General features: G+C 40.8%; 1 protein-coding gene across 4 annotated transcripts in view; it reads left to right on the forward strand.

Moving 5' to 3' along the window:
• LOC133416798 (glutamate receptor ionotropic, kainate 2) overlaps positions 1–26,984 on the forward strand; it is an 83,241-nt gene that overhangs the window by 36,862 nt on the left and 19,395 nt on the right. For all 4 annotated transcript variants that reach the window (XM_061704006.1, XM_061704003.1, XM_061704004.1 and 1 more), the window contains 6 exons: positions 1,402–1,575; positions 17,370–17,513; positions 18,163–18,270; positions 19,846–19,959; positions 20,045–20,251; positions 21,066–21,289. In XM_061704006.1, coding sequence (XP_061559990.1) covers positions 1,402–1,575; positions 17,370–17,513; positions 18,163–18,270; positions 19,846–19,959; positions 20,045–20,251; positions 21,066–21,289 — 971 coding nt within the window. The remainder of the gene's footprint in view (positions 1–1,401; positions 1,576–17,369; positions 17,514–18,162; positions 18,271–19,845; positions 19,960–20,044; positions 20,252–21,065; positions 21,290–26,984) is intronic.

The raw sequence follows: 26,984 nt of genomic DNA on the forward strand, positions 1-26,984 counted from the left end.
TTAGAGCGCGACGCTATATGGCCAAACGTTTTGGGTCGCAGCACATTTCATTCAGTCTTGGGTTGGGTCAGACCTTTTAATGCCCCTTCACTCCTAATTGTTCATTTTACCAAAACATTTTAGACAATTCTGTGACAAAAATGTATTTACAGAACACTCGAGAAATTCATATAATTGCATTAGAACACACTATATACTGAAAATGGACACAAATCCTTACGAGTTTGTGCACTGGCTCCCCTTTTACGAATATTTACAAGGCCACTCAACCCTTTTTTTGTCATTAAATCTATTTCAAGTTTCATTTCAGAACATTTCAGTGTTACTCCCCCCCCCCCCCCCCCCCTTACAGTAATAGCATAAATTGCCTTGAACATATTTTGCCAAAAATGATCTTTGTCCAAGGTTTTCCTGTGCAAATTCTCACACGAGTCTTTGTCAAATAAAATCATTTCATCTACATTGACTATGATGATAACTCTTAAACACCTTTTGACCATAATGTGCCAGTGGTGCATACCCCCACCCATTTTTGTAATCTACTGGAATTCTCGTTGGAAATCTAACATATCTTGCATGTATCAAATCAGACCAAGCTTGGCTTTCTGCCCGTGCTTCAATCTCCACTGGTTTATTTTTCCAGAAGACAAAGAAGAAGATGAAGCCATTGACAGCAGATGTGGTTTATATATAGCAGCTGGGATTCTTTCAATCTAGTAGTACTTTGCACATGGCGAGAAAATGATACTTGCTTCCACCATTGCCTTGTTTTGATGTAACATATGAGGTCAATTGGAAAATTAATGCGGCTTTAAACCATTTGGGATGAGCCTCATACGTAAATGTGCATCTGGATGAATGGACAAGTATTCCGCATACACAGTCAAACTTTTTGTAGAGGTGTAATGGTCAAGAGTCCGAATACTTTTGTCTCCATATTATAATTTATGAGTCCGTTACGGAGACTTGGACTGCATGCTGCTTGTCAGGCCACTTTATCATCAGCCACTGTGTGTCAGACTGGAAGGCCAACGCTGCTGTACGTTGGTAGCCAGCCAACGTAGCACGTTGCTTTCAGGTTCATGCAGCAAACAGTGACAGCGGCGCTCCATTTCCGGCCGCTCCGTCAACAGTGCTGTGTCGGCTGGCCGTGCCAGGATGCAGGACAATTGGGTTGTCCTTCTATGCGTGTGTGATAAATGGCAACACACCAAACGCCTACCTGTAACCTTGAAAGAATCCAGGGAAAAAAACAAAACAAAAATAAACTACTAACTCAGCAAGAGGTAACATAATAACAGAAAAACCTTCAGCTGCACTTTCATATTCTTCACTTTTGCTACTGTCGCATAAGTGCAGACAGACTTGCGCAAACTGATGATGAAGGTTTTGTGCTTCCAGGACCTTTTTGCCCTGGACATGGAGCCGTACCGTTACAGTGGCGTGAACATGACCGGCTTTCGCATCCTCAACACCGAAAACTCTCAGGTGTCGTCCATTATCGAAAAGTGGTCCATGGAGCGGCTACAAGCTCCGCCCAAACCGGACTCGGGCCTACTGGATGGATTCATGACGGTAGGCCAAAAACCTTTCCTTTGAGTCTACTGTTGTTTGTTCACATTGAGTCCAATACAGTAGAACCGTGAAGGTTTAATCCCACATATACTGTAGACCAGGGTTTCCCCAACATTTCTTGAGCCAAGGCACCCGTTTTACGTTAGAAAAAGCTCTTTTCACACCACCAAACAAAAACTGAAATTATAATGATCTCGTGTCAATTTACCCACAAATTGACTTATACTTACTCAACTAACAAGGACAGGCCCTATCGAAAATGCATGGATAGGTATTAGCACTGATTAACTTCGTTTTATAACTTGTAAGACAGTTAAGAATGGTAACATTTGAACTATACATTACAGTTAATAAAGATTTTATTTTCATTATTTACTTTGGGGAGGAAATTCTACTCATTTTGAAATCCAAGCAAGCATGCGGGGAACAGATTGTGTTCGACCCTTGTTGGTTCCATGACCAAGTTTGCGCTCTCTGAGTGTTTTGTACATATTCATAAAGTTTGATGTTATGATCTGTGGTTTATGGTGTTTACGGTGCCTGATAATAGGATGGCGGCTCTGTGCAGGGAGCTTTGTTTTGGTGCTCATGGGTTTTAAATGCTCAGTAATGAGCTGGTGTGAATGGTAATAGGCATTTATCTGCCCTCCTGCCTCTCTCATCTCTTCTCTGGGAGCGTGGCCAAAATATGACAATCTGTCAATGTTCATGCAAAGACAGTTAGGGAGTGGGATGGGAGCGGGATGGGGTGTATGTGGCGGGGAGAGGGGGTTGTTGATGAACGTATTGGATTTAAATTACGGCCTTGTTTTCTTGGGCTGCTATCCAAGAGTGCGTGGGATAAGGTGACTTCAAAGTAAAAAAAAGGGGATACGGAGCTCGTCGGGAACAATCAAGGTCCCTCTCTGACTGTTTGTTGTCGGAAACAGTCGGTTTACTTTCATCATCTTTCAACAGGTCTGGCCTTTGTCTTGACTATATTTAGGATTTTTTTTATGGGAGATAGAGCAGTTACATTACATTGAAGACCGAACCCAGAGGTATCCTTAAACTGAAACCTCGGATTTCACAAGAAAGAAGAAACAAGAAACAATGGAAATTGAATGTGTATGAATTATTAATTCATTTATTATTATTATTATTAATAATGTTTATTAATATTAATACTTACATTTAAATGTGAGAGGCAAATGATGAGGAAAAAAGTGGCTAGTGTGTGCTTACACACTTATCGTGTGTGGTGTACTCGAGATGACCAACACAGCACACCACACACAGAACGATTTCTCCACCGACAATCGTGAGTTTCCTTCCACACCCGATGTCTGAGCGAATAGTGGAGGGGGGGAAAAATGACTCATAACTCACCCAACACCACTGGCTAATCGGTTAGGATAATCATTTAGAGACATCTGATCATGGAGCCTTTGCTGATTTTGTTTAGGCCCCTGAAATAATGCTCAAATTCAGCCTGATTTTTGGTATGAGTGCTTGAGGCGTGTACTGTATTTCATTTCTGGCTAACCTTTTTCATTACATTCATGCTTTTTTTAAAATGTGAATGAAATATATGCTAAGCATAGGCATGCAGCAGGTTGCATAGAAGAGTATACTACAACTTGTACGTCAACATTTCATAATTCCGCTTGAAATAAATGGATATGGTAAGTGGAGAATGATGAAATGATACATTAGCGTTTGTTTGAATCATTTCTCAGGTTCTAAGCCGCATATTGTCGTATCTCTGAAGACAATGGGCTCAGTGGGGCTCCTTTAAATAATCATAAGTCCAGAGGCTCACGATAGAGTATTTCATTAGTGTGGACTATTTATAAATCCTGACGCCCATGTATTTTATTCTTTCGTGTTCCACCCTTTATAATGAGTGATGACAGATATAAGAGCGTGAATATAAAAAGCTACTTTTAATGGTATAATTAATGCAGAGGGCTGGAGGGGGGTTGACATTGAATAATTATGTTTTTAATGTTTTTAGTTTCTCATGTGTTTACAACATTTGTATTTTTATTTTTTTTCCCCGTGTCCTGCGGCGGTCTGATCCAAGATGCCGCCTTGGAAGGTATCGTTCAATTAAAAGCTAGGGGAGGCTGGCGCAGCCGCAGCGTGACCTTTCACCCTTGTCCCTCCTTCCCCTCGCCAGCCTTTTATTTCCTCTCCCTTGTGCCTTGTTCTTATTCTCCGCCTGGCGGAAAAAAAAAAAAAGCCTCGCTGGGCTGCGGCAGGCAGGCAACAGTTGTATAGCGGTGGTTGCCAGGGAAACCAGCGTCCATGTCACCTTGTGATTTTTCGCGGATTGATTGACTGAGAGGAGAGGAGTTGTTGATGGGGGGGCAGGGGCACTGCAAGCATTAAAAGGCACGTGTGTGTGTGTGTGTATGCGTGTGTGTGTATTCGGGTGTGTGTGTGTGCGTGTGTGTGTGTGTTTGTGTGTGTTTTCCCCACCACTAGGCTGACATTAATGCAGAGAGGTGTATAATCTCAGTGACACTCTGCGCCTTGGGTGAGGTCGAGTGTTGTCTCAGGGAAGAGTGCATAATAAGAAGCCCTTCGTTGCCCCTGCAGCCATCAACAAACTGCTGCTGCGTCTAAACTCTGTTTGGACGAAAGATACTGATTAGTCCGCTTCATTTGTGGATTTTTTTCCTTTTTTTTTTTAAAAGCCTATCCCGAGGGAGAAGCCAATCAAACGTGAATTAAACACCATTAAAGACCCACAAGCTGTGGCTGGACGTATGGATGAATCTATTCCGATAATTATTTTCTCGGCTCCCTATAATTGTTGCCTTAAGCTAATAAGGTTCTTATTCTTTTTGGTGTTTTGGATCCCTCTAAATTCCCGTTCACTGAGCTCAGAACGTACTTGGATTTAATTGAAAAAAAAAAAAAAAAAAATAAAATAGATTCCCAGATGTGTGCCCCGCCAAGGATTAAAGCCAAACCATTTTCTCCATCTGCATCATTTCACTTATGTCGGTTTCATTGAGCTATAATTACCCATCGGGCTCAGTGTTCTCCGGTGTCATCCGCACAATAGGAAATTCTGGTGTAATAGCTCGTTATAATGACTGGCTCATTAATTGAGATCAGTTATTTGAATAATAAATATGACATGATGGGGATTTCTCCTATGGGACGCTGTTAAAGTAGAACACTGGTAGGGGGATCTTGCCGATGCTTAACACACTTCCTAAATTTGTGTGGAAATTACAATATAATCGTACAACTGGGAAATACTTTTTATGGCACCTCTATGTTGTTGTTTTTCCCTTTTTTGATATGTAAATAGTGCATATTTTTAAATACACTGCCTTTACAAAATAATCATCGTTACTTTAAAGTGATATTAGTTTTAAAAAATATTCATTATTGTGATTTGCAGTGGTTTAGAATTACACTGGTTCACAGTTTCAGCAGTTTAGAATATTCTGTTTACCTAATTTAGCTTCATGAGAATCCAAATATTATAAGCAGCGTCATATTATTTTATTTTATTTTGGTCACCACGATTACAGGTGTAGCTACTGATACAAGTTCATGTAGGTAGGGCTAGAACTGTATCAAATAGCTTACTAGGCATTGTTAAATAGGGTTGTTTCGATTATGGATTTCTCGTAATACGAGAATATCATGCCGTTTACAGCCAAGAGGATTTTAGTCAACACAATTCCATGTGGTAATGCGTCTGCCTCCCTCAGTCGTTGTTCAAGGCTGCGTGCCTCCATAGGAAACAAATTGCTTCCTGCTTACAAGGGATCCTCAGGAAATGATGCGTGCACTCGTGATGTCCCATTGCACCAAGACTGCAACATACATTCATTTCCCCTCCTGCTCCTATTGAACACTCACTTCTTTCATGCTTGAGAGGCATGCAAATTTATTATTATTATTATTATTTGTTGAGGACTGGACACTGCCATCATTTGCATTGCATGAATAAGCACTATTTGCAAAATAATTTGTCGAAATAGGACCGCAGATGTTATGGTTGACTATGGAGAATGCATGTATTTTTTGCATAATGCGAGTGACAACTGTAGATGCAGTTGGCTTCATGACCGGACTCTTGACTCACTGTTATTTTTTTTTACAACTGTAGGAGTAATTTGGATTATTGGCGTTGTGCTCGCCATTTATTTAAAAAAAATAAAAAATAAAAATCTGTTGCATTTGAAAATGATTAGTGTTTTACCCATAACACAAGAAAGATTCTTGTATGTAAAAGTTGTATAGAGTGATGTAAATCCAGATAAGAAAGTCAAATTTCTCTTTTTGTCATTTTTACTCATGACGGAAGCTAAGTTACTTTTCTGTCATCTTACGTAATGCTCATTTATGTCAATGAGCTAGACGTGTTGTCTATATTGACTTATGTTGTTTCGCAACACCATTTGATGTTGCAGCGTTGTTCTATGTTCATACTAAAAGACATTTGTTGCACTGCGCTGCCTCGTTCTTGTCAGAGGGCACGCCGATGATTGAGGAAACTGGAGCTCTGCGTCCAGTTGAGCCTATTCTTGTTTGGTTTTTGTTTTTGCTTTAAAGTCTGATTCCGTTTTGTGGTGGTGCTGCTTGGATCTGACAATGACATTACACAATTCATCCATACTCCCCCCATGGCTCCATTCGCACGACATTTCAAGCAAATCATTGTCCTCTGTGGGTGGTCAGCCCTTTCTGGTCAGAAGACATATTCTGCAATTTTGCCTGAAATAAATCAATGCACAAATAGGATTTACTGGATATGAGATTCACCATTTGGGAGGGGGCGGGGGTGAAGGGGGGTATGGGATTTATTTTATTTGTTCAAAGCTTTGCAGCCTAAATTAAGTTTTACACGGCAGGGTGTGCTTGCGTGAAGCATTCACACCTAATATAATTCTGCAGCCATTAAGAAGCAGGGCTTGACTGACAGCTCAGCCCTGTTATCACTCTGCGTATAAGCTTATCGTATTGCACCCTGTCAGCAAGTAAGCACAAATTGCATCGCAAGCCTTCTGCAAAATGGCTCAGTAAATACACGTTGTGGTGATAATTATTTACCGTTAGAATCATGTTGGTGTAATGTGTCATCAAAGGCAGCCGCACCCATTTATATTTGAAACGACACAGAAAAACATGGTGCTTTAATTCCGTGAGGTTAAGGTTGGTTCAGTACTCTGTTCCCAGTAGGCCAATGAGAGAGAGACAGAGACAGAGAGAGCGAGACAGAGAGAGCGAGAGAGAGAGAGAAAAAGAGAGAGAGAGAGAGAAAGAGAGAGAGAGGCTTTTTAAAGACAACGACTGTGGAAAGCAGACACACTGTGCCCTGTGCCGGGCACCACCAGCTGGGCTTGGCACAGCATCAACATCATTAGCGCCAATGCTCCCTTGGCCCATAGAAGCCCTTTTGTGGGGGGGAAGAGGAAGGAAGACACAGTCTCCAAGGGAGATTGCCTTGTGTCCTAGTGTCTTATATAATATTTGACATCCTAAAGCCACAATATGTAATCTTGAAATAACAGAATCATTTAGATGGATGCACGGACTTCTGATGTAGAAAAGCTACCCCTATTCATTCTATATCAGTTGTGATTCCCAACCTCAGTGTTATAATTACAATTATCCAATCTCACCTAATCAGGGGGGAAAAAAATTATTGTGTATCTGTCTATGCCAGTGACGTATAGTGACAGGTAGAACAATTAAATGTTCTTCCTCTTGATGGCAGAAGTACAATAAACCTGCGCATCCACTTGTTGTCAATTATAAAACAGAGTAAGAGCTTTTTGTTCAACTCAACAGGCCCAGATTTTACCCCGAGTAGTAATAAAATAATGAATAGATTTGTGAGTAAATTGAGATCATCATTATTTCGGTATAGAGTATATAGGTTTTGTGACATTTAGCTCTGTTGGTGTGCCATCAGATTTTTCCAATGTAAAATATGTGCCTTGGCTCAAAACATAAATCTGTCGTAATGGTGCAAAAGCCAGGGCAGCTCACGTGTAGTGTCAATACTAACAATTCTGTTACAAAATAAAAACTGTAGGTGAAGTCTAAATGAATCACACTGAAAAGGAAAGGTTTTAAGATGGTTAAAACAGGTAGTTCTAGTAGCTAAATTTAACTGGTACACACATACTGATTATCTGGCCTAATTTGAGATAGTTTTATTTTTATTTATTTTTTTCCCTTTCTTCCAATCGAAGGTAGCAAAGGCTCAATATCTGCAATATCTCTAAAAGATCATCCTGTGTGAATATCCTGTGGTGTGGTAATGTGTGGATTTGTTTTCTACCCAATCTGCTCAGAAAACAGTCGGGGCGACAATTCTCAGTGTTATACCTGTGTTATACCTGTGTTATACCTGTTCAATATTTAAGAATTATAAAGATGTTTGCATGACATTTCTCCCAAGTCTTTTCCCACGATACAAATGACAAGAGTTTGCATCTGAAATGACACTACTAGATAAGTTGACAGCCTAGCTTCTTCCATTTCGTCTACTACTACTACTACTTTTTGTTCATATTTTACGGCAATCTGGATGTCCTGTGGCACCACACTGCCTCTCGTAGGTCCGTCTTGGTACAACGGCAGACAGAAACCTGTGACTGTTGTTGGGGGTATATGCTATGTTGGTTATCTCGACTACACCACGCACACTATAAGAGCAGTAAACACACTTGGACTGTTTCACAATTTAAAAATGGGTTACAATGTTAAAAATGAGTGGACCCCACTTAAGCAGTAATGTTCCACAATATAATGTGCGCACAAGATATAAGTCGTTACATTAGTGATGTTCTGTGATATACGAGGACCTTAGAAGGCTGCACAGCCATCATGAGTTGAGACAGCGGGGGGGGGGGGCATGTGTGTCACGGTCACACTCGTGCGCAGGAATATTGCCTGGCCTTGGGGGAGGAAGGGGTGGTCGTGACAAGCCATCATCCCTGGTGGAGCCAGCCCTCCCACCTACTCACAAAGACAGGCACGCACGTCATACTGTGCAGAATATGGAGCATATTATGGCGAGAAAACATAAGAACACGACATCACTCACAAAGAATAAGGAAGGACGAGCTAGCAAGTCGAAGAAAAGAACTGCGACAAGGATGCCTCAAACGTCGGACAAAGACTTGGAGGGCCGTCACCTTGTCCTACGTCTGATCTTGGTGGCACCAAAAGAAGTTACTCCACAAATACTTTTCTTTGGCTTTTTGTACGTTTTTTTTTTTTTTTTTGTGCTCAGTGCAAGATGGCTAAGCAGAGTTGCAGGGATGTAGTCAAGTCATGTGACACAAAGTCTTCCCATGTCCTCAAAACCTGGACTTAAGTCTCCAATTTTTAGAACTTGGGACTTCCTGGGCTAAAACTTACGAAAGACTCAACTTGTCTTTGACTTGGTATTCAGGGGGCTCGACTTGACTTAGACGTGAACGACAAGTCTCGCCTCTTTACATTTTAAAGTTTGCATTTTTAAGATAGTGTGCCATTTGTTTTGGTTTTGAAAGAAAAGAGAGAATTTTTCTGTGAAAAGTGCATGAACCTGGCAACCCACCAGTATGCTATGACGGATAATGTAAAGGTATCAAGGAGGAAACTCACAAGATATGTTTATGACAAATCAGTGAAAAACAGAATGTTTGCAACTCAAAAATGAGACACAACTTCTTCATTCAAGACACTGCTGCTGCTGCAAAAAAAAAAAAAAAAAAAAAAAAAAAAATGTATGTTGTCTGTTTCTTCAACTGATTTAGGACAATTTTTTCATCACTGAATCCGAAAACGACATCCGTTTCTCTTGTTTTTTTTTATCCTGAATTGTTAACAGTATATTAATCGGATATTATAAACTAGTACATGTAAATTGAATGTCACCTCATCATTGCTCTAAATTCAGTGCATGAACCTCCAAAGCAAAAATACCTGTACATTTGAGCAAAAACGTGACCATAATTCAAAAAGTCAAAATTGTCCTAAATCAGCAAAGAAATCTTAGACTATAAATTTGTTGTTGACCAGTGTATAAAACCCACAAAGACAGCTAGACTACGTTAACTTCACAGTTTAGTTCAGTTCAACCGATAGCTGGTCAAACATTTACTAAACTTCGTGTCGGTTATGCGTTTTATTGAGAAGACAATAAAGAAATAGACAATCCGAAGCTTTGAGTCCACTGAAAATGCGATCGTGTGTTCGTGCAGCTACGCAACTATCTCAAGGACAGCTACTGACTAATATATGTTTTGACTGAGCAAGATTGTCTGACTTGACTTGTGACGTCCAACAGAAGTAATCATTTGATTCAACTTTAATATTGCCACAGCAACTTGAAGGTTGCTTGAAACTTAAATGTGCGTTGCACGTGGTAAGCATAACTGCAGAGAAACACGTAACACACAAACACAAATATCCCAATTGGATATTCTAGCCTCCGTAGCCTTCTGGCTAAAGCAGCCTGCAGGCAGTTTAAAGCTGAAGGGAAAGGTCCTCGTATTAAGCCATGTTTTGATAAGACATAGTCGTTGGTGACATGCTGCTAATTGGTGAAAGTGGGCAACCAGCTGTCACTTGAAGGATCTACATGGATAACGCTACTTTGCAGCCTTTAATCACCAGGTCAAATTATAAAGTTGCATGACGTTTCAGAAAACTAACAGGGGTGTTTAAGTTTGAGCTTTTTTAATTTTTTATTTTTTTGAGGGGGGCAGATGCAAATTCCTTCTATAAATGTGCGTTTATTTTCGCTGGCAGGGAAACGGAAAAGCCACAAAGGTTACAGAGGAGGGAGAGAAGCATTGGAAAGGTCTGTCGAAATCAATAAAAAAAAAATATGGATGTAAAGTCGTAGAGTCAGGAGGCAACTTGTGTATGTATGTATTGCGTGGCGACAAAATAATCCAATTTTATTCCTTCCATCCCCACATAAGCATCTCTTAGGTTTTAGACTCAAGACGTCTGCAGTATTCCGCCCTTACTTTGCACACTTTCAAGTGTGCTTACATTTAGAGTGGAACCATGAATGTGCTTTCACATAATAAATTTGGCACCATCGGTAGATCTATTACCCATGGTTCCTCCACGGAAAAATATATATATATATATATATATATTTTTTTTTTCCCTGTTACAAAAAAAAACAAAACAAAAAACATGCATAAATAACTAAAAAGAATGCGGAGCTGCTTTGAATGTAGAATTGCAACATGAGATAGTTGGGGACAAACCCCACAAAAGAAGACAAAATGGCAGCGGTGATAATGGCAACGCCCCTCACTTTGATAATGTAATGAAAGCGCTAGTGCAAAGGATGGATGGGAGAGTGTTAAAGGGAAAATGAAGAGGATAAAGAAGATATTGACAGAGAGAAAGAAAAGGAGAAGAGAGAGCGAGAGCGCAAGATGGAATTGCACGATGCTGCATTACTCACCCAAATCATCAGACAAGTCCCCGCTTCGAAACCTGAAACAGCCACAATATGCCTTATAAATCACTTCTCTTTCTCACATTTCAGCTTTTTCGACGCATTCTATCACTGCTCAGCACTGCTTGCAATGCAGCAACTCACTTTTATGGGCAAATGTGAGTCACACAGTACGACACTCCACGGCTGAATGGCTACATCGATAATGGAACGGAGCCTGAAAACTACAAACGATGAGAGTGGGTGTTAGAAATGATGTTAACACAACTACAAACTGTATAGAATGTCCTTTTTAGGCACAGCGTGGCTGAACAAAAATGTGCTTATCTTTGCTGATCTTGTTTTATTATCAGGTCTTCAAAAACAGAAAAGGAGGGGGGCAATTGGAAAGTTGGTAGACGTGACATTAAAATAACAACATGCGTTACGGAGCCAACCATTTGTTTAGTTTGCTGATCTTAACGTATTATCTCCGCAGGGCTTAGATTAATTTCGAGAACAAAGCAGGGGGGGGGGGAAGGCAAATCGTACTTAATGGTCTTTTTACAAGCAGCTTGACAAACTATTGGCCGACAGTTAGCTTAGCATTGCTGATGTTAGTTTCTTATTCTGTTTTAGCATATCTTAACTTCGTGTAGAACAGTATATAAGAAAACAGCAAAATGAGAGAGGTGAACAAAATCATGTTCAAACAGTTACAAAGGTTTTGCAGCCATCTTGACCAATTCGCCAACAGACAATGATGTTAGTTTTTTTTTTGAGTTTGTTTTAGTAGATCTTAACGTAGTCTTAGTTCTAACAAGATAGAGTGTAAAAGAATGATAATTGGACATTGCATTAGAAATCACTGTAAAACTGAAATGTTCCTTTGAAACACAGGTTACAAATTAGCCAACAAACAGCCTCAGTTTATTTTAACCTAACTCTAATCTGTCTTCAACTATTTCTGCACACAACCTATAGTGACAGGCGGAGTAATTAAATTCTCTCCTGCTATTGGGCACTTTTCGTGACATTTCCGTGGTGTGCCGTGAATTTGTTTTTTTTTTAAATGTAAAATGTGTGCCTCGGCTGAGCAAATGGCGCAAAACGTTACCATAATTTATCTTAGTTTAGCATTTTATCTTACAATTTGGAATTAGAATCAGTTTAACGACAAAGTGGAAAAACATCTCCGATTATGTAGTGTAAATCTGACTAAAAGACAGTATAAAATGTTAATAGTAATAACAGCAACAAGTACTAATGTATTACATATTGCGCATTTCAATCTCGTGTTAATTTAGTCATTAGATTTGGAGTAAGGAATCGCTTTAGTACATGTGCAGGATTCTGATGAGCTCCTCGGCAGGAGTCGGTATTCTTGCCAAATTGTAATTGTGTGCAGACATTTACCAGCATGTAAACACCACATCCGCGCGTCTTTAGCTTGCTCACACTTTCTTGCATTAATCATCGCACTTTTTTTTTTTTTTTTTTTTTTTTGTTTTTTTTATTGCACAGAGAAAACTCAGCTTGACAAATGCCGATTGTAAGTCATACATTTGGGGGGGTGGGGGGGGGGGGAACGACAGCGCTATTTGTGAATTAAATGCCTGCATCCAGTGCTTAGTGGAGCGACGCACATGCATATGAACTCGGTAATGAAATGAATAATTAGCCCACTCGTCTAGTAAATCATCAGGTCCCACGGGGCTGTCTGTGAAGCGAGAGCGGCTGCAGCGCCGACAAAACAGCCAAGCTTCCTTCTCGGTGGCAGACTGTGACGCTGACGGTTGCTGCCTGCGTGTGCGCGTGTGTTTCCACGCGTGCGGCTGCACGCGTGCGTGGTTGCTATGTGGCGGCTGCAAACCACTGATGCGTGGTGAATAACAGGTCAGGCTTCATCTCGTTAAGGCTAATCAGATGTATATGATATGTAGAAACCCCTGCAGCTGCACTTTCCTTGTCCATCACCGGACCGGTTAGTGTGTGTTAGCGTGTTTGTGTCCGTTTCTGAGTGTGGAGGTGCAACGAGAAAAGAGGGATGTCATTTTTCAGAGTGCTACATTATCAGAGGAATTATGGAATTATGCACAGGTGGATGGATGACGTGAATACTGATGCAGCGGGTAGGAATATATTTGTATAAATGTTCACACAGCGGCGTTTTCACCCCTGTTCCAAACGAGGAAGCCGGGTGCACCTTCGGTAAATGAGGCATGTCTCCGGGGAGTTGGATTTTGTCGCTGAGAGTATGTGTGTGCATGTAACATTCACACCTCTTATCGAGCCACTGTTTGTTTACTTTCTCACATATGCACTGATGTGTTTTTGTTGTTGTTGTTGTTGTTTTTTTAATCAAAGAATGATGGCCCACCAGCTACCTAAGTATGTCATAGAGTTGGAAAACGGCAGTACTTTGTCTCCTTTAAAAACTACAATTCCCTAAATCAACGAAAAAAATCATTTGGGATTCATAAAACTTGACAACTGAAATAAACTTTAACTATCTAGTCAACACAGCAACATAGATCAACGGAGTATACACTCCGTAACACAAAGCATCTTGTATCTCAAATCATCCTTCCCTATTGAAATGAATGAAAATGCCATGAATCCGTTGCAGCCTCCCCCCCCCCCCCCCCCCCCCAAAATAAAGAAAAACAATGTTGTAATGTGTTTTTTTAATCAGAGAAATAGTGCTCTACTATATTGTACTTGATAAAAACACACAGCAATGACATAATTCAATAGAATGTAATAGCTTACAAATTCTTTTGACTTCAATTCAATGGGCACTGTGCTGCTACTTCTGGTGTAAATTAAGCAGACTTACAGCTCCAGCCATCCTGTGTGAAGTTTGCATATTCTGTGTTTTCTGGCTTTTTTCCCCACACAAAAGCATCAATGTTAGGTTGGTGAATTCACCACAAAGTGCTTTTTCCATGGCAGTTTAATTAAGACTCTTAATTCAGTGGGGTTAATATTCGATTTTTTACAAGAAGAGTCATGAAAGTGGGTCTCTTTTGGTAGCTGTAACATGTTTGGTGATTTCATATGTGAGCAAGCACAAGAGCCTACCATCTTGTTTGAAACCTTTCCCCTCAGCATCTGAGTGTCCCTGTTGGTTGGAGATTGGTCTCACTTAAAGCACTTAAAACAGCCCTCAGCAGCTGCGCTTGGTGGTGAAACAAATATCCAGATCACACTTGGATTGTTTTGAAATGGAAGGCAATCTGCCAGAGATGTAAGCCATCATTTCACGTTTGCTCCCTTGATCTGCTCCTCTTTCACGCGGCGCCACCAGCCTCTGGCTTCCCATCACAAGCCAATACATTGAGGATTTACTCTTCTCCAAAGACCATGAAGTGTGGGGAAAAGAGCTGAAATGTGACAAATGTGTATGGTCAGAAAATATGCCAGGTTTTCACAATTCGCACACAGCGGCGAGCAGCAATGATTTAAATAATTAACAATGGGGAAAGAGACGCCGGGGAGTCTTAAGACTGATGCCCACATTGCTGCCTTTTGTCCCTCAGAGGCATTTAATTTAATGAGCCACATCTTTCAGCATCTGTGTGGCTAAGACAGGACTCTGTCAATCAAATCATGTCTTTATAGAAACGGACGAAGACCTGGAAATGAAAAATTGCCTACCTAACTTTATATTGTCACTGTGCAATGGAAACATTTGTAATCTAACATATGAAGAAAGATACATTTGTTGTTTGTTTGTTACTTACATCTCATCTTGTTATTGCACAGCTTTGAATACGTTACGTATAAACTCAACTGCCACTGAATTATGTACACCTGAGCTCTAATACAAGGTCTGAAATGTACAAACATAGTGATGCTTCATTTTGATTAGCACTGTTAGTAAATATTTAGTATTATGGTTGCAGTTTGCAGTGGTGTAAAAGTGTTTGAATTTCATTTGCTACATGAGCGTAGAAAACTATTCGAACCCAAACTCACACACTTTATATGCACGACTGTTAATGTATATGTATAAAGTATCTGTCTTCTACACAATGTCCAATTACAGCAATAAACAAACTTAACCTCTAACAGGACACAACAATTTGGGGAATTTAACATGACAACATGTTGTATTTGGCCTTTTAAAAAATTTAAATATATTAAATTCATGGTATCATCATAATGTCATTACATTTGTATACATTTTTTTCCACTCTATTCAATTTGTATCACCCTGCATATAGTGAAAATAAGGGCTATATTAATACTTTACGCCAGCGAGCGTTAAACAAAAATGAGCATTATTATCTTTATAAAGGCAGACTTTTTTGACACGTCTCTTGTATCGCTTGTATTGTACTGAGTGTACCTAATCAAGTGTCTGCAAAGTGCTATAATTACCTCATTTGTACAATGGTAGTTTTGAATGGATCCCCAGTCCCGAAATAAATGTGTTGATTCAATGAGTGCAATTATATCGAGCACTGAGTTAGAAGCCCAGTTGCATGCCTTTGTTGGAAAAGCCAATAACTGAATTACTAGACGTGGGTGAAAGTATGTATTTAATAATATATTAGGGTAGGGTAAAGTGTTTATTATCTTTCTTTTTGGGGGGGGGGGGGGGGGGGGGCGGGGGGAGTAGATACAGTAGTTCAGCGGTGTATTGTGGATGGTAATCAATAGCGCTTTTCAGTGTATTTTATCCCTTTGTAATGTACTGTACTTTGGCTGTAACATGGAGTGTACCACCCAGAGTCCTCCCATCTGGACTGGTCGCCTGGCTTACACTGCCGTCTCTCTGGGAGAATGGAACACCCATCAGGAGTCATTAGTTTCCACGGCGACAGGCCAGAGACTCTCCCTGCTAAAGCTTTCTCGTTGCTGCGAACAGTGTTCTGGAAATTTTACCTACATGATCAGACACTGTGTTGACTTTATTTTTATTTTTTTTAAACAGTGTTCACTCACACACACTATTGTTCCAATGATCGTACAAAGGCATAAAATGCAAGATGTTTTCATAGAGGAAAAAAGAAATACCGCAGTACTTTCTCTTACAGTCCATTGTGCGTTTTTAGTTTGAATTTTTCTCTCAAAAGCAGTGCACTAAACTAATATGTGATTCATTGTAAAACTGAACAAGCTCGTGACTAGGTATAGCAAGATATTGTACAGTAGATAATTATAATTGCTTTTGTTGTTTTGTTTCTTGGTGCTTGGTGGACAGAATTTGTGGGACAGTTTTTTAAGTTTTGGCCCAAAGCCTATTAGTACTAAAATAAACACACGCCCCCCCAGGGGTGAGAGATCTGCTGCCCCACACAACAGAGAAAGGACAGGTACAGCCGGCAGCAACATAGTCAGACAGACACAATAAAAGGTAGTTACGCACTGCATGTTTACCTTCCTGCACGTAGCTTGGAAAAAACTTCTCGAGTGAAAATGATGCACTGTTTTATAGACCTATTAGTGTTTCCCCTCAGTTTGTGCTCAGTGATGTAAAATGTCTCATTTTGTGCAGTCTTATTTAATTTTGATTACTTTTACATGACTTTTTAAAATGCGGTTTTCATGTTCCTTCTTAATTTGTGCTCAATGCAGACCTACAGTGTCATTAGATATTGTGCAATTTTGAATCGGGTTAATTTTACTTTATTTTATTTATACTTTAGTTCTTGAATGTGTTTGTGTAGTTATGTGTATTCACATTTACTGAATATACACATACAGTACTTATGCCTCTGCTATGTTGCATTTTTTAAGGGCTGTTTTTGTTGTTGTTTGTTTACAGTATGCACGTCTATTGTAATGCACTAGAAGCTATTGTAGCCATTTATTCAATGCAGCAAAACACACAACACATAAACAAAACACATAGACACTCACACACACATTGACCACACTCATGCAGGAGCTGCTGTCGACTACAGCTCACGCCCAGGCACTCATTGAGGTCGATCGCCACCCCGCCAGGCCCCGCCTCTTAAAGGCAGATCCGCATACACAGACACTATGTACAAAACAGTATTTTCTATACATTTTACCCTTACAATTTGTTTTTGTGTGTTCAAATACATTTGCACTGTGTTAGAACATGTGTTTTGAAAATCCTTTGGGAGGGTTAAAACTTTTAGTTTTCTATCTCACAGATTTTATTTTGGAATAATACAGACTTTTGCTTCTATCAGTGTGGGTCATGATTTCATGACCATGTCAAAATTCATCACAGGGTGAGACATTAATTTCAGATTGAATCACGATTTTCTAAAAGACATCACAAGCTATTTTCACCACAGCTCCATCTCCTGGATCTGGCGGGGCACTGCCCCGCTCCGACCCGATGCAAAATCACCTCCGAAGCCACCGCGAGAGCCTCACATTATCCCCTTCCCGCTTGCAGACGGACGCGGCCCTGATGTACGACGCCGTGCACGTGGTGGCGGTGGCGGTCCAGCAGTCGCAGCAGATCACCGTCAGCTCCCTGCAGTGTAATCGCCACAAGCCTTGGCGCTTCGGGGGGCGCTTCATCGGCCTCATCAAAGAGGTACTGTAGCGCGTCGTCCACCTTTGACCTGCTAACTGCTGAGCCGTGTCACTTTGATGAAAGCGGGCTAACGTGCGGAATCACTGATTGTGTAGACCCTCATTTTCTGTCTAAAAGAACCGGTGAATACATCTTAAACATCTCCATTACCTTTCTTTCTTCAGCGTGTATCTCCATCCATGTCGATATCAAAGCGTCTTCATTCTAATGCGGGTCAGCAGCTTGCTCGCTTTGTTCTTGCTGCTCTTTCATTCTGGGGATGTTATCATTGCAGGTAATTTTCATGATCATCAATGTCCCGTTAGTAATACTGGCACACTACCCCCCCCCCCCCCCCCCCAACCCCGTCTTCTCACCATGCTACTCAGGCTCTCCAGGCCCGTCTGTTGCTTCAAAGTGAAACTTGCGGCAGGCACGCATGATGAACTCGTCACTGTTTTCTCGCTTTTAGCAGCTTCGCCGTCTCCCGCTAAATTACTGCGGCAGACAGCGAGAGGAGAAAGCTCGGTGCAGTGCGTGATTCGGAAATAAAATGAGGTGGTTAGAGGTTAGATTGATATTGTGGAGAAAGACGGCGGTTCAGCTTGATGGAACGGCTGCGCTGAGAGGCTGAGGATTTTCATTATCATTATCAACATTATGTTTATAGGCTCATTGGGATGGCCTGACCGGCCGCGTTCTCTTCAACAAGACCAACGGACTTAGGACGGATTTCGACTTGGATGTCATCAGCCTGAAGGAGGAAGGCCTGGAAAAGGTGCGTTATTGCAGTTTAACTGTCTGCTGCATGGATGTTGAACAGAATTGTACAAAATATGCAATATCCTCTTGAGAGGTTCTGGGTTCTCCGTATGCATACGTGGATTTTCTCTGGGTTCTCCAGCTTCCTCACACATTCCAAAAAAATGCATGTTCGGTCACTGAAGACAATACATTGCCCATAATTGTGAATGCAAGTGCGAATCGTTGTTTGTCTGTATTGCTGCAATTTGGCTGGCAATGCGGAACCTGCCTCTCGGCCAAAGTCAGCTGGGATAGGGTCCAGTTTACCCATGAGCTTTAAGGACTTATAGCCTCCAGATGGCCGATATATCACTAAAAAAAAAATTATCTTTATGTATTTTTTGGTCAGAAAACTGAAACTGTTAGTCATTTCCAGTAATAGCAATCAGTAAAAAATGATTTCCCTGGGAGTGCCCCTTTTTCATCGCCAAAATCAATACACCGCTGTCTTGGGGTGACATCAGAGACAGAATTGGAGAGCAAATACGCCGCATAGCTGCATGAATGTGCACGGACTTGCCTCATGTGCAGCTTTTCTTCTGCAATGATGCGTTATAGCGATTGATTTTAATAAAAACAAGCCTACTCAAATGTATCTTAACCTCACTATTTTCACTTATTGTCTGTAAATAAATATCTAGACTTCCAAAATAGGCAGGAATTGCACCACAAAACGCGTACTAGTTTAATAAAAATAATATGTCCGCGCCTTCCGCTGCAGGCTGATGTGTCGCTTTCGACCAAAATGTGTACAGGCCAGAATCTGACCGTAAATCAAATATTTAATCAGAAAGCAAGCCTAAAATTACTGTTAAGTCTATGTTGGGGGGGGGGTATTTTTTTAATGCAGACATCATATTTATGTCCAGAACTATGCAGTGTTCACAGCATTAGAGATATCCTTTAATAAAGAGAAATGCAATAGAAAATGAATGGGTGAACAGAGTGTTATGGTCATATGACTTACTCAAATACTCTAACCCTAGTTATGTACTGTTGATTTTTTAACGTGTAGCGTTTTCAGCACAGCAGGTTTTTCCTCTTTCCCACTGCATAGTAATCAGAATCAGAATCATCTTTATTTGCCAAGTATGTCCAAAACACACAAGGAATTTGTCTCCGGTAGTTGGAGCCGCTCTAGTACAACAGACAGTTAATTTACAGAACACTACTTTAACTACTAGCTATAGCCACCTGACCAAGTACTACCTTGTAGTCCGGCGGGCTTCCAAGCATACAGAGTTGAAACCACTGCTGGTCACTCAATGGTTGAGCATAGTTATCATTGCTGATGTATTGTAACGTTTTTAGGATAACACGGCGAGAAATTTGTAAAATAAATGTGTGCTTAGCCAGTTGCTGTGCCTTAGCGCTGAACACTGCAGGATCGTACTCCACGGTCTCCACTTAACAGAACACACATTTCCCACAGAGAGTGATGCTCACATAATGTAATATTGTCCAAACATTTAGTACCATTTCTGACTGCATTCTTGTGAGAGTACACTGACCGGACGAGATGAAGTGTGATGCTGAGCTGTCTCCACAGATCGGGACTTGGGATCCTCCGAGCGGTCTGAATATGTCTGAGACTCACAAAAGCAAGACGTCCAACATCACTGACTCGCTGGCTAACAAATCTCTGCGTGTATCCACCATACTGGTAGACTACGTTGGCTATAAATAACAGTGAGAGCCATACAAAATTTCACAAGCTGACCTTTTCTTCACGTCGCCGCCCTCGACAGGAGGAGCCGTATGTCATGTTTAAGAAGTCGGACAAACCTTTGTACGGGAACGACCGCTTCGAGGGTTATTGCATCGACCTGCTGAGGGAGCTTTCTGGCATCTTGGGCTTCCAGTACGATGTCCGGCTGGTTGAAGACGGCAAGTACGGCGCCCTGGATGAGAGCACGGGCCAGTGGAACGGCATGGTGCGCGAGCTCATGGACCATGTGAGTCTCCGGTTTCTTCAACTACACGCGAGACAAACAAATTTAAGCAGCAATCGGTGATAATTGTACCATTTGTACCAAAATGGATGGATGGAGGAATATTAGCGGACTAGCCAGGACAGCGCTTATATTTTTTTACGCCCTGGAGTCTGTTACCGTTGTAACTGTTAAGTCATGTGAGCACAGCTTTTACGTAATTTATAATATGTATACATTTTTAACAAATTGTTTCCTGTTAAAGGTCTTCAGACTAAAGTAATGATATTTCTGAATTATAGAGGTACCATATGTATTTCTTTGATTGTATGTTTTTATAACCTGCTACTTGGTTAGCCGAGAGATCCTGCATAAACATTGCTCAATGTTCTGATACTAAGGCAACCAACGAAAGATTTTTTTTTTGCAGCTCCTTTAATCAAAAACCATAAGAAAATGCTAACTCCACAATCAAGACTGACGTTCTAATTACATTTTTTTTTTCATCTGTGGAAGAAGCTCTCCTTCCTGTCAGATAAATCTAATTCCAAGATTGTTGCCTTTCTGACTCACCTGCGACACCATTTAGGAAAGTTCAAACATAAACCGTAAGCTGTTATTTCCATTAGAAATAAAAAGGAGTGTCTGTTATCTAACTGAACTAATGACCCTGATTATTTTCCCTCTTCCGGCTGGGCTCTTCCCCCTGTGCACGTTGACCCCGCTGGCTGTCGACAGAAATCAAATGCTAATTTGATTAGTCTCCTCTGCTGTTTTTTTTCACTGGCGCAGTCACCGACCCAGCCTCATCCACTTTGCTCTTACGGTGTCATTGCAGAAAGTCGACTTGGCGGTCGCTCCTCTTGCCATCACCTATGTTCGAGAGAAGGTCATTGACTTCTCCAAGCCCTTCATGACGCTTGGGATAAGTATCCTGTACCGAAAGCCCAATGGCACCAACCCCGGGGTCTTCTCCTTCCTAAACCCTCTCTCACCTGATATCTGGATGTATATTCTGCTGGCTTGCTTGGGTGTCAGTTGTGTGCTGTTTGTCATAGCCAGGTAACATGACATGTTCCCCTCACTCTCACCTCACTTCGCTTTCTCAGTCCCAAAGATGTTTCCTGGAATTTTTTCAACTATCACATCAGTTCCTAACTGCATCATAAGGGAAAAACCGCAATGTTACTCAGTGGCACACATTACCAACCTTATTCCCAGCACTCATTTTGACACAGTAAAACAGTCAATAATAAGATAGATACAGTTCGTGGAATTAGGCGAAAAACAACACTTATTTCAAACTTTTCAACGCGTGGTCCATCCATCCATCCATTTACTGAGCCGCTTCTCCTCACTAGGGTCGCGGGCGTCCTGGAGCCCATCCCAGCTATCATTTGGGCAGAAGGCGGGGTACACCCTGACCTGGTTGCCAGCCCATCGCAGGGCACACACAAACAAACAACCATTCACACTCACATTCACACCTACGGGCAATTTAGAGGAGTCAATTCACCAACCATGCATGTTTTTGGGATGTGGGAGGAAACCGGAGTGCCCGGAGAAAACCCACGCAGGCACGGGGAGAACATGCAAACTCCACACAGGCGGGGCCGGGGATTGAACCCGGGTCCTCAGAACTGTGAGGCTGACGCTCTAACGGCCACCGTGCCGCCACGCGTGGTCCAAAGTAAAAAAAATGTTTGTGAGGATCTGGAAAAGGGTGTTGATACAGGAATTGATTTTCACTATTAAAAAGCATCAATGGAATCCCCCATCCCCGTTAAATTAGTACATCCTAGCTTAAACAGATGAACAATACCAAACAAACTCATTTACAGCCCTTTGCAAATTTAGTTTTTCCCTCTTGACAACAGTTTGGCTTTCTTGCAGGTCTGCGATTTTCTGCTTGATAAAAGTCATAGTCAGAGCGCAAAGAGAATTGCGCAAATAGCAAAAATCCACGAGTAATTGACGCCCCCTAAAAAGGTTTGTAATTGCCTATAGAAGCTATAAGATGGCGAGAAAGGACAACTTAGCTTAAGAAAACTCCTCAACTCACTTCAACATACTTCCTTGACACTAAAATGCCACCAGACAGTACTGTAATTGCTCAAGCCTAAGCACAAAAACAGCAAAAAGGGGAGTTTTTCAGGGAATAAAGGAGGATAGGTTCCATTAAAAATCTGCAAACAGGCAAATTTGTGAATGCCAAACCAGAAATATGTTGGGGTTCACTGTATACCGTAACTATAGTGTTGCTAAAGCAACCATTTTGATGGTCTTCGCCATTATAATTTTCAGAAAAGGGTCACACTATTTACACCCTCTAAGACGTTATTTTGGTGTCATCATTTCTTTTAATTGAAAGAATTCTAAACAGTTCAACTCCAGTCCAGTAGGTGGTGGTAATGTGCACTTCAGATCAAAAACCAAACCACACTGTAGAAACTATGTAGTTTTTGTGTAATCGTGCTAACACACAAACAAATCAATACACAGGGCCGAAAACATCAGACGGCAGACATTAGAACTCCTGGTGTAAGTACAATTTGAATGGAGTGTCAAGGACCCTTTGAAGCTAAAAATCAAGACGAATAACTGATGACTCTGATCTCATTGCCGTAAATGGGTAAAAAGAAGGGAAACTACTTGATCATCGCTTGGAAAGCTGCAAAAAATATTTAAAAATTGCTGATATTGTGCAGAAACACAGTTTTCCCTCCAAAACAACCCCCCACCATAATGCATGACCTTTATAGAGAAATGGGCGTTAACCCCCGGTCTCGGTGTCGGGGTTTAATGCACATTTCGCCCAATGTTACCGGCAAAATGATCACACGAGAGGAAAAGCAGCAACTGTCACCTAAGTTAGTTCAGAATATGCAAATGTTACTGAGTATTTAGCAACCGTGGCCGGGTAAGTGACGAGCATGCAATCATATTAATATTCATCTCATGAAACCCGCCCGGGTGCTTTGATCTAATTGTGTATGCATCATGAGTTTAATTGCAAACCACAGCGGTAAAAATAGAAAATCTAGCGCTTGTTTGGTGCACTATATTAAATTTTAAAATGCTCACTAAATGGTAGGCAGTCATGTTCTGTCATAGTTACACACCCCCCCCTCCAAAAATTTTTTTTTAAAAAAACAAAAACTCACTTTGCTTTAATCATTTGCCAGGAAAGAGTGTTGGGATTCACTGCATATAATCTGAAACAGAATCATCTTTATTTTGCCAAGTATGTCCAAAAAACACACAAGGAATTTGTCTCCGGTAATTGGAGCCGCTCTAGTACGACAACAGACACACTTTTGAGACATAAAGACATTGAGAAAAACACTCACTGAGCAATAAAGGGTTGCTAGTTATCTGGTAATGCCGGTACAATTTTAAAAAATATATATTTTTGACAATTGTGCAAAAAAATGCAGACTCCTCTAGCACTTAGAGCAGTTCGAATGACCATCGTGCAAAGGGCGCCGAGACTTAAGGAATGTACGCAGTTTAAAGTGACTAGTAGCGCAATAATCTGGGACAATGTCGATTGTGCAAATGTTGCAGATACTCCTCAGTGAATAAATACAACAAGCATAAAGGTGTGATTTTGGGCGGAAAAAAAAGTATTAGTATTAACGGAATGATCTGAGAGAAAAAAGTTCCTGAGGAAACATTGTTATTTTATAACAATAAAATGTTTAGGCGTATAAAAGTACACCTTTGTTGTTGCAGACATTTGAGGATACAGGTTATGACTTTTTTGTATTAATGCAACTTTGTTCTCATTACATTTGAACTTTATTCTCTCATCTTCAGGAATGTTTCCTTTTATATTAGGGGTTTTTCTTCATACTTTTACAGCTCTATTTTCATAACATTGCACTTTTTTTTCTTGTGAGATGCAGATTTTTTTTTTTCTTGAAAAATTATGACTTTTATTCTTCAAAACCTTTTTCTTATAACTTTACAAATTAAGTCTCGTAATAATATGACTTTATTTTGGTCACCGAATGAAATTTTTCCTTGTAAATATTATGACTTTACTCGAGTACCCTTACGACTTTTTCATAATAGTACAACTGCTTTCGTAACCGTGTAACCTTTTTCGTTGTAATATTGTCACTTCACTCCAGTGAACTTATGACCTTTTCTTTGTAATATTACGACTTTACGTTGGTAACCTTATAACTTTTTTCTCTGTAAATTACGACAAATTAAGACTTTTTTTTGTAGTTTGCGACTTCATTCTAGCAACCTTACGACTTTATTCTTTTTAGTATTACGGCTTCATTCTGGCAACCTGAGTTACTATGTTCTCGTAATCTTACAAATTATTTCGTCTAACCTTAAACCGTTTTCCTCGTTCGCGTTTATTCTGGTAACCTTACGACTGTTCTTTGTAATACAGTGGACCCCCGCAAACTTGCGGTTCAGCACCCGCGGATTCACTCTTCTAATATTACAGCTTGTTTTGCGTAACTTGACTTTTTTGTTTGTTTGTTTTATTCTTGTAACCTTATAACCTTTTCCCTTGTAATATTAGGACTTTATTCTCGCAACATTGCCTTTTCCATGCGGCCTCAGTCCTCCTTCGTTCTTTCCCAATAAACTGTTGGGAGTTCATGAAATTGTGGTCTTGCACAATAAAACACAGAACACTTCAGTCTCCTGCTGGGGATTCACATCTTTGAAGCACATCCAACACACACAAACACACACACACACACACACATCTTTTTTTTCTCTTTCCTTGCCTGAATGCGTTATCCCATCTGAAGCGGGAGACAAACACTCTTCTCCCACCGGATCCTTCCAGAGCTGTCTGTGCTTGAACGTATTTCTCTCTTTATTAACAGCAACAAATGATATTTTCTCACATCACAAGTCTCTTTCAAAGTAGAAAATGTCATCCCGCCCAGGAGAGTGGATGATTTAAATGGCATCTTTAGTTGCAACTAGTGCACCTTTGAAATCTACTGAGTGGCGATTTAACACCCTGAACATTAAGTCCTCACTTGGCCTGAGAGCAAGTCAACAGATCTATAAAGCAAGGCGGAGTAATTGAATCCAGGGGACAGTTAAAAGGAGTGCTGTTGCGTTATTGTGGAAGCAGAACAGAGGAGGCGGCGAGAGAATCCTTTTAGCATTCTGCACGCAATATGACATGTGCTCGGCGCGTGGAGGTGACCTGTCCACGTGTTCCTCATCCTCTTCTTCCCGGCGATCGGCGTGCCGAACACAGTCTGCAGGAATATAGACTGGCTTCAGGCAAAGGTCATACGGAGGAGCTCGACGTTCACGGAATACACATGTAGACGCCGAGCGAGCGGTACAAACCCAATCCAATCAAGCGCGTGTTGCACAGATTTACACCCACACCTTTTATGCAGCTCTTAGCACAGAAGCCTCGGGCTGCGGATCTGCATTATAATACCATCTATGTGCGGATACATAAACACAGTCAACCATCCCCCTGAAGAACTGACTTTGCATTTAAGTTAGCATACATACGGTATATCGCCACAAGGCCATCTTGCAGTTTCGCGTTACTGTGTCTCCAAGGAAACAGAGCTTATTGACATTGGAGCAAATCAGCAGCTGCGAGGGCACTGACAGAAAAAATGATAGTGTGGAACAGCGGCCATTTTCGAAAAGATGGTTTTCAAGGGGAAAATGAAGGAAACTGTGGAACTTGAAGAGCAATCTTGCCAAGGCGCAACCATCCCAAATGTGACTCGTTTGCCAAGTGACATTGTTCCACTCCTACACAAAAATATTGTACAAACAGTTTTTAAAAAAATACAGTAACAATTGCAATAACACATAATGGATGTTAACTGTATTACAATGCTCCCTCGCGAATAGCAACGGATCGGGAGCGAGCCCTGCCGACACGAGCAAAAAGCCGTCAGTAATTGACGCCCCCTGAAAAAGCTTTATCATTGCCTGTAGATGTCAAAGAATGGTGGCAAAGCACTGCTTTTCTATTATTCAGGGCGATGGCCTGTCGAAATGAAGCTCCTCCCCTTACGTCAAGATCGTTTCTTGGATGCCACAAGATGGCACCGAAGCAATACGTTTAGCTTCGACAGGGCTTTATGGCGTATAGGTGAGTTTATAACCAATTAAGGAAGGCTCAGTTCCAACTCAAGGATTTTTGAATTTGCAAGGAGTGAATCGCAACTCTGCGAGGGGCAACTATTATCAAATGACACTGTTATCCAGATCTGCACCCAAACCTGAGTGTCGTGGAAATGTGCACAATCCTGCTTATTAGCAAACCAAAACAATGACATCAAAAGTCTGGTATTGTACTTTTGTGCACAGTGAAGGTTAAAAAAAACGTAGATATGTTAAAAAAAAAAAATAGAAAATACAAAGTTACCTTAAATGTAAAAAATATATATACTGTGTATGTATTAGGTAGTTTATTAAAGGAAAGAAAAAAGATAATTCAGTAAAAATCTCACAAAATAAACTATTACTGTGTGAAAATTAATCTTAACAAAATTGTTTGTGATTCACAATTTAAGCTATCGAGCAGGTGCAAAAGCAGGTCACGGTCACTCGTTACTATCCGCAAAAATGTTCATAGGGCCCAATCACAAGTGCCCCAAATGCTAATGAAAAAAAATGGCGTATGTCAGTCACGCCCACTAGGCCGTTTTATGGATATATAGTTATAAAAAAAAGCTTTCAGAAGAAAGAAGAATTTTGCCAGTTGGATGTGTTGCTGTGTTGAGGGGTTGTTTCC

This window comes from Phycodurus eques, chromosome 18 (assembly GCF_024500275.1).
Source record: "Phycodurus eques isolate BA_2022a chromosome 18, UOR_Pequ_1.1, whole genome shotgun sequence".
NCBI lineage: Eukaryota > Metazoa > Chordata > Actinopteri > Syngnathiformes > Syngnathidae > Phycodurus > Phycodurus eques.